Below are 9,207 nucleotides of genomic sequence, written 5' to 3'. Positions count from 1 at the left end.
GCAGTACAACCTAAAATAGCAAAAACCTGCCCTGCTGTGGTTATGATGTAGTGAAGTAAATGTAATAAGATGAAACAAAAACCTAAGGTCGGTTATGGCGGCGCCCATGCACAGCTGCTGCAAAGCGTCTATACAGGAGTAGTTTAGTCTGCTATAACATGGCGACAATGTTACGCAATGTAGATGGGCAATTTAGCCAGCGCAGTACGACTGCTAGCGTTGCGTCTTTAACGTGCACCACGGAGTAGTGATGCACGACCGCACGCCGAAACGATGCTCATCCAGATCGAAATGGGCAGGAGTGAAGATTGAACCCAGGATCCCTGGGCATATTACTTTATGCCCTGGGTTCTGCAGCGTGAGCTTTCGCTCTACGTGCTTCGAGCTGGTGTGCGCGAGCCCACTGTATATTTCCTTCATACACACGTGCGCTTTTGCTTGAGTGGTGACATCGCAGCCATTCTTCCGCCCAATAGTTTTTTATGCATTTTGAAGTGCGCGTGATCCGGTGTCTCTCAGATCGAGCGCAAAACTTTCGCTAATGCATAGACGCCATTTTACCACCCAGGTTACGCACCGAGCGCGCTAGAGCGTCACGCACTGGCACATTCAGGGCAACAATGGATGTCTTCACCCTGAGACAGGCAGACATGGAGGCACCCTAGCCCACTAGGCCACCGATCCCCCTCACTTATATCGATCGAAGTGCAGTAGAGAAGCCAGTAGAGAAGAAAATAATATGCGATGCATGCGCTAACGGGGGATCGGTTGCCGAGTGGGCTAGCGCACATCAGCTCGGAGCATGTGGATCGAAACGCTCCCACTGCAGACCCAGGGATCATCGGTTCAATCCCCACCCCTGGCCGTTTCGATCTAAATGAGCATCGTATCGGCGTGCCGAGGTGTATCACTACTGCGTGGAGCACGTTAAAGACCCCAGGCTAGCAGTCGTACTGCACTGGCTAAATTTCTTGTCTACAGTGGGTAACAATGCCGCCATAATCTGGCAGACTAACCTCCTGCTGTATAAGAAACTAACAACTAGTTTGACTTTGAATTTTGGCATGCACTACTACAGCACATTTTTTAGTGGCGCCCTCTCGTGCCGTCTACACAATGTTCGGCAGCCGTGGGCGCTCGCTGACCTTACTACCCCTTTTCTAGGTCACTTTAGTGACGCTACGGTGTCTATTTTCTATTTCACCTTATAATGTACAGCAGAAAATGCTACAAAGGCGAGCTCCTTGCTCGAACATTTCGGCGACCCAGCCTCGTGCATTAAGGGCAGCTCTAAACGCTATGAGCTCGCGCTTCTAGCCTTCGCTATGGTACAACATAAGGCATCAGAATCTCGAAGCTTGCTCCGTGTGCGGCTTGCTGTTCGTGATCTCCGTTCGGACAATCGCGACCTGGGGAAAGGAAATAAATCCTACCTTTGCAACAAGTGCGACAAGGACCTGGAGCACGACCTGGCCTAGATACTGTAAGACTGCCCTGCACACGAGGAAGCAAAGAATAAACATCGACAACAAGACACCGCTACCCTTGAAGGTTGGACCCATCCACCCGGACAGGAACAAGAAAAGAACCGGTGTTACGAAGCCTCCGAGATTTTGTTTTCAAGGCCAAGCAGGACATCCACATGTGGGCTGTGTTCCGAATCTTACCCAAATGAATCCGAGTTACCCCGGAGGGTCGTGTCACGTGACAACACAGATTGAAAAACGCTGGAAGCGGGTAGGTTTTAGAACGCCAAGGTACAAAATTTTGGAACACGCCCATGATTGGCCGGCTCCTTAATCCTTATGCCAGCGCCCAGACCTCGCAGTCACCGGCGCACTTCCGCTTAGCCCAACCCTCTCTTTAGCATTAAACGCTTTCCAAACCAAACCGTGTGCGGCGGCATGGCCTCCTATATTTTTCGCTCACTGGCTGTGCTCCCGAGACCATTGCATTCGCCGGTAGAAACTAGTACTGCGGGGCGCTCGCAACCAAACAAAACTAAACCAAACAATAGAACAAAAAAGCCGCGAATTATCATCATCGCCATTATTGTTGGTTCACGGAACTTAGGAGAAGCGCGAAATGTGCTCCACACTTGCCCTGCCTCTTGTCGCAACACAGACCTAATGCAAGGAAAATGTTGATGACGAAAAGCGACGACCACGACGACACTTTCAGAACGATCGTTGCATCGCTTCAGAAACTTGCATTTATTTGTGGCAACTATAAGCCTAGCTTTCCCTGGAAGTCATCGGAGCCACTTCACTTGGTGCCACGAGGATCCGTCTCCGATTTTCGGAGTACACGTGATATGAGCCATCTAACTGCACCACTGCCAGCATGCTCAGAAGCTGGGCCTGATCTACGCCTCCTGTACTAAGACGCCTGTTATAAGCGCTACGCGCGTCTTGCCGTGCCCTCTCCCTCCTTTTTCCTCCCCTTCACCGAAGCGAGCGTGAGGGACGCTGTCAACTGATACTATTCTCCTTCTTTCGAGTAAAGCTCATCACGAATGCGCCACCAGTCACTCAAACCGGAAAGGGTCCCCGGAGACTTCCGGTCGGTCTCGCTCAGCGGCTCTTCTCCGCTGTGCCCGCGACGCAGCTTGTCTTTCGTTCGTATGTTTCTTGTCATTTCGCGATTAGATTAAGCTCTCCGATTGATATGAATTCGCAAACGAACCGTCTACTGCCAAGCAAGGGATTGTGTTGCAGCGTCCTGGTTGCAGCCTGCGTTCGGGGACCAACTTACTTTCCACTGTGAGAATGCACCGCTTTCCGGCAGACCCCGAGCGCAGAGCTTCGTGGCTGCAAGCCATGAAGAGGGACAAGTGGAAACCGAACGACAACAGCCGAATATGCTCCGCCCATTTCATACAAGGTGAGCCACTAAGGTTTTTATTTGTTTTGAGTGGTGATTTACACTTCCAGCGCTGTCAAGACACATTAAAAAACAATTAAAAAAAACGGAAATACGAGCGTTCCGTCAAGACAGAAGGGTAGCAGCCGGTCAAGTTTCGTTCAAAATTCCGGTAGTTCCCTGGATTTCTAAGCCTACCGTTTGATTTTGCTTGCCGCAGCCGCTATTTCGATCCCTGGTTCGCGCGGATCGGGCGATTAGGTCCAGTAACGAGTGTTCCGCGGCGCTTCTAGGAATCGCGGATTTGCATTTGCCGCTATGACTAAAGTTCACAGTCGGATGTGTCAACACCGATGTGAAAACACAGGAGGAAACGCAGCATTCCCTGTTGTGTGCCGCAAGCCTTCAGTTTTTTTTGTTTTTTTTTTACAATTCAAAATTGTGTGGGTAACAGCGAAAACTCAGAGGCTCAGAGTTTTGGCCGGGTAGAAGTGTAATGGTGACTAGCTTTACGAGCAGAAACACAGGCTTCGAACCAAATTTTGGTGCAAAGCTTAAATTTTTATTTACGTTCACAACGAGCTGCTTTATGAAGCGGTGTGTACCCACCATGTAATTTTTGTTTTGAACGCGCAATCATGCAACTGCGAAAGACACGTCCCCACTATGTCTGTCTTTCCCAGCTTTAATGAACTTAAATTTGTCGTAATATTAGTAGTGAAATCTAGCCAATGGTATACACTGCACCCTGGCCAACTTCCTGTATGGGTACCGTGGCATGTTCCAAAACAGGGCGGTCGCCTTAGCAAAGTGTGGATGTACACTCGACATTTATGTATGCATGAAGTCAATGCACAAAAAGTGGGACTGGAAATGAATCACCTTGTACCCTGTATTTCATCTGAACTGATAGGTGCCTTCCTATTCCTTTTACAGGAGCTCCTTCAGACGACCCAGTGCACCCAGATTATGCCCCGTCACGGTTTCTCTATCGAAAGGCACCCACCAGCCAAAATGTGCAAAGGTACAACCGACAACAGGCAAGGTCCACGAAAAGATGGGCGGCCGAGCCAAAGGATGTTTCGTGTGACCAGGCTCCCACTGACCCAGAAAACATCGAAGCAGTGTTGTGTTGTGAGTCTAGCACCAGATGTGATCTGTCGGTGGTCACCACACTTTCAAGCAAGGACATTGAACATCTGAAAGCAGAAAACGCCAGACTGAAGAGTACCCTTGCTGAAACGCAGCATCAGTTACAAGAAACCAGCAACCTCCTCAAAGAGTACAAGGCTACAAACCTGAATTTGATTGCTGGCATCAAAAAAGATTCTGCAACACAGGCAGCGTTGCACTGAGACACTAGGGTTAAATTTTACACAGGCATTGTGAGCTTACATCTGTTCAATGCACTCCTGACGTTCATTGTGAGTGTGTGGCGGCCCGACGTCACTTGTCTTCTGCCACAGGAGCAGCTTGTGCTGGTGCTGATGAAGTTGAGGCTGGGTTTGTTGAATGAAGACCTCGCATGCAGGTTCAAGGTGTTCGTAACGACAGTTGGCGCAGTATTCCACGCCTGGCTAGACATACCTTCACATAACCTCGGGAAGTTGATTGTATGGCCCTCAAGACGGGCTGTCAGCCGCGACCTGCCAACTGCGTTTTGTGATCCCATCTTCAAGAATGTGATTGGTGTGCTAGACTGCACAGAGATTTTTATACAAAAACCTGCCTACATGCTGGCTCGAAGCCAGAAGTATTCCAGGCATAAGCACCATAATACTCTCAAGGTGCTTATTACTGTGTCACCAAGTGGAGCCGTTACTTTCATCTCGGGGGCATGGGGGGGACAGGTTTCCGATAAGGAACTGACGTTGAAGTCTGGGCTCTTGAACCTTGCGAATGAAGGGGATGTGTACCTCGTGGACAGGGGATTTCGGTGCCAAGAGATGTTTGCTGCAAAAGGTGCCAGGCTGTTAATACCTGCATTCACTAAAGAGAAAAATCAGCTTTCGGGTGCGGAGGTAACCCTTTCCCGCAAACTGTCTCGTGCTCGCATCCACGTGGAGCGTGCAATAAGACGCCTCAAAGTGTTCAGGATCTTTCAAATGGTTCTACCAATTTCTTTCTTAAAGAAGCGTGATGATGGCGAGATTTGCACAATTGACAAAGCGTTGATTGTTTGCGCTGCCCTGGCAAATCTGCAGCCCTTTCTGCTTAAAAAATAGGTTTGTCAAAGCATTTGTGCTTCAGCAGTGCAGCTGACTCAGATGATGTGTTTTACACGGGTAGGTTTTTGCAAGGGATTTCGGGAATGAATATGTGGCTAATTTCTTTACAAAAAGTGTAAGTGTTTCTTTTTTCTTACCAGTATTTTGGTACTGCTATTCTGAAATGATCTTTTTTCTTGAGCATTGAGTGTATTTAATATATCCGTCATGCCTATTTTGCAGCTGATACATCCGTGGTTATCGCTACATGCAAACTCTGTATGAGCATTCGACTTGGAGTTAGTCACTGTCATGAGGGGAATAGTCAAACTCAGAGCGAGCCGAGAGAACACCATGTGCAGCGCACAGTGGTCACTAAACTTGTACGGAACATGATAACTTTGCATTATTACATGGGAGCACTATCTTGGCGGGCTTGGTCAAGTTTTGCGGCTGCTCGGGACAAGATTGAAGCAGCCTCTCGTCGTGAGCAGGAAAAAAACTTGATAAGCATGACACGATAGCTCTTTCATGAGATAGTTTGCAGTTCGCTTATTCCGTATAAGTTTGGTGACCACCGTACATTGGCGTTCTCAGCATGTGGTTATGTTGAATATTAGAGACATAATCAGCACGAGATCAGATGGCGACATGTATTGCTGGGGGAGTGAGCACTTTTTTTTTTTTGTGACTGCTACTTCGTGAAAAAAAGCTAATATGCATTTTGTCTTATGATTGTCAAAAAAGAGTCATCCCGAGTAATATTTAGAAGAGATAAAGAATCATTTCATCGCCCCGTTAAGAGAAGTGAATCCTATAATATGTTCGAACCTAATTTGATTTTTGGTACCAGATTGTTTTGTGCATGCAAACTCGGTATCATTAAGTCAGGTACTGCAACAAAAGTCCTGCAACTTCAGAGTCTATTTTCACCACAAAGCATGAGCAATCGTTTTTGTACTAACCAGCGTTGCCAACTTAGAAACCAGAAACATGCACTAAGAATTCCGAAACACCGCCAAATTTAGAATGTTGTGCAAGAATACCTTTTTAACATTTTATTTCCTTGATTAGTTTACAAGATCTATACATATTAAAAATACAGTTAGAGGTTTCTCTTCTTTCACTTGTTTCACCAAAAACTGATGGCAACACGACATATTCAAAGAAAGATGTCAGCGACTTCATCTACAACGTGGTCTCACAAGTTTCGTGTTCCGATGCCCACCACCAATGATGTCGTGAGCGTTCTTCCTACGAGCTGTAAAACAAATTCAAACATGTGCGCGCAAGTCGGTGTCGTGTTCGGCTGTTTTCCTTTACAATGTCTCCATGATGTCACGAGTGTTACCCGCACTGTTGCTGTTTGGATGGTGATCTTGACATGTCTTGACTAGTAACCAACTGCTAAATCACAATGAACTTTTTGCCGATGGAGCACATTTGAAACCGTCAATAATAAGACATTTGAAACCGCTGAAAATCCCGCCATCCGCAAATAAACAATTTCTCTAGCTAAACACACCACTCCGCTAAATCTTGCGAGAAAACTGCTAAATTGACACCACTGGTACTAACCCACTTGCAATAAACAGTAGGTCTATTTTGCAAGTTTACAAACTAAGCACACCCATGTTTTAGGCGTACGTCGCAGTTTCACACATTTCAGGTGGACGGCTACTTTACATAACTTGCATCGTAGGACAGATCCCGACTTCTGTGTTTTGCAAATGCACATGGTGTTTGCATGCTCAATTTTTTTCAGCAGTTCTCTGCCATGAATTTCAGGGAAAATGTGACTGAAGTAGAACTCCTCTGCCTCACTGACGGCCGTGTTCCAGAAGCACTCATTAAACTTCACTTCTTCCACATTTATGTCCACAGTTGTGAAGACGACAAAGAATGCTCTGGTTGTTTTAACAAGTGCGATCTGCATTTGGACCTGAGCATAATGCAAGTGATCTTCTTTTAGACGTGCATCAGCATCAAGGTATGGCAGTCTTACCTTAGCTTCGCCAATTATAAGGTTTGCACATGACGCTGGACACTTAATCTCCAGTACTGCGTCTGTGCAACAACAACAAGACACAACACCATCAGGGGAAGCTCCTAAATATGGCCTCTCGGAATCCACAAACAAACCACACTTCCTGACCTCAAAGTCACTGTGCTTGTGTGCTTCATCGGCAATGAGGCGATTTCGAGCCTTGACCTCCTCCTCCCTGCCCCATCTTACACTGAACACATCGGGTGTCTTGGTATAGCCCATCACTTGGGAGACAATCCCCTCTGCCCCAGTGCAGCACGAGAGTACTTTTCCAAGTATGGACGCTGTTAATCTGCCCACTCTTTGCCTTGACCACTCGTCCGAGCTTGCCTGAGCACGTGTGCAGAGTTCCACCTGGTTGCACTTAGTCACTGAGAATGTTGCTTCTCTCGCAGCTAACTCATTAAGTGAACCGTAGAGGCACACCATGTCCACGATAGTCTCAGGCACTTGAAGTGGATCCTCGTCGTCTTCAACATCACCACTGGCAGCTGTGTCTGTGTCTTCGCTGTCTGTAAGACTCCTGAGCACCAGCGTGTCGGGTGCCAATTTCTGGAAAGGGTCATTGGTCGATTATAGTGTCACCTCAATATTTACGGGTCAAAACAAATGAGGCTACATCTCTACATTCCGAGCAAAGTAACCTGTTGACATTCTATTATGTGCCCTTGAGAGCCTGCAATTTGTAGTTTGTGTCAAGGCGTCAACTTAACAATGAACTACAATTTACGACATCAAGTGTGTATTTGCACCCATTCTTCAATGTCGTCTTGTTAACACGACAGGGCTAGAGGTCTCTCCTTGATTTTAAATAAAGCCAGTTTCACCACCGAAGCTTCGCCACAATTTGTCTCCTTCCTCGTGTTTTTCTGTTATCGCGTCATGGATAGTAAGTACGTTTACTGCCTTGAGGAAGTCCTTGAGTTGTTCTGCTGCTGCCTCTGGGTGAGACGAGACCTCTTTGGGTGTTGAGACTGTGTTTATCCGCCTCCTCTTCGATGGCTTGATAAAGTCAATTGAAGCCACTCGACTAGCCTGAAGTATTGTATGAAATATTTGACAGCTTACCTCGGTCAGACCGTCATTTAAGAGGCATTCATAACAAACTCCTTTAAAAAATTGACAAATCAGCTCACGATACTGACTGCATGTGCCTTTCGGCGTACGCTAGTTTGCCAATTTTTTAAAGTAGTTTGTTCTGAAGGCTTTTAAAATGAACGTCTGACTTGGGCTGCTTTGGGCACGGGAATATGCTTCCCGCTAATTCAAAGAAGGCCAGGAAAAAAAAAACATTAACACGGAAGCATGCACTGAATGCATACCTGAGCAGTGGAAGATGCTGTAATCCAGTGGCATTCGACAGAGGTTGAGCTTGGGTCATGAATGCCGAACTTCACATCAACTTCGACGCGAAACAGGAGCGCGGCTACGTGACTGCAGGCCCCGCCGAGCCTGTAAGCACACAACGATTTGGAACGCGAGGGGCCGTGTGGCTGCGATCCGATAGCAATCAAAACTAACGGAAAAAAACGAACTACTCACCCTGCCATGCAGGTGCAGTGGGCGCTTAGGACTGTGCCCTTTTTCTTCACCACGGCCCAAGGCTGGTGGTACTTTCCAAGTGTCTGACTAGCTTCCACTTGCCCGGTGATGAGAACCATCCGAGCGTTCTCTATCGTAGCCCCAAATGAACAAGCATCGCGTACCTTTCCGTTTAAAAACAGGTTGTAACCGTCTTCTAGTTTGTAACTTTTGAATTGCTCTCTCGTGTAGAAGCATATCCCTTCCACGAGGTAGATGTAGATATCGCCTATTTCTAGTCGCGGCCAGTGGCGAGCGTCTGTGGAGAACACGTTTTTGCGAACATCAGCGTCTAGCGGATCTGGAAGCTCCTCACCTGCGATGGTCAGCTTTTCACGGTAGCGGTCTCTCGCCGGTTCTTCCAACTTCCTAAAGTAAGAAGAGGACATTTTGTCGGAATAAAGTCATGTAATTCTAGCTAATACGCTGCTTCTAGAACCGGGTAAAAGAAAAAAAACGAACGAGCAACCCGTACGCCTTCCTGCGAAGACGGCCATGTTTTCAACGCGC

At 47.2% G+C, this 9,207-nt stretch overlaps 1 protein-coding gene across 1 annotated transcript; it reads right to left on the bottom strand.

The window, feature by feature from the left end:
* Window positions 1-6,615: 6,615 nt before the first annotated feature.
* LOC115308861 lies at window positions 6,616-7,423 on the bottom strand. The gene has a single exon (XM_040216008.2). It carries the CDS (start codon window positions 7,336-7,338, stop codon window positions 6,670-6,672), a length of 669 nt encoding a protein of 222 aa, XP_040071942.1. The 5' UTR covers window positions 7,339-7,423; the 3' UTR covers window positions 6,616-6,669.
* Window positions 7,424-9,207: the final 1,784 nt, after the last annotated feature.

This window comes from Ixodes scapularis, unplaced genomic scaffold (genome assembly GCF_016920785.2).
Source record: "Ixodes scapularis isolate PalLabHiFi unplaced genomic scaffold, ASM1692078v2 PGA_scaffold2__306_contigs__length_199485367, whole genome shotgun sequence".
Lineage (NCBI taxonomy): Eukaryota > Metazoa > Arthropoda > Arachnida > Ixodida > Ixodidae > Ixodes > Ixodes scapularis.
The sequence above is the reverse complement of the archived record's forward strand: the minus strand, read 5'-3'. Positions and strand labels throughout refer to the sequence as shown.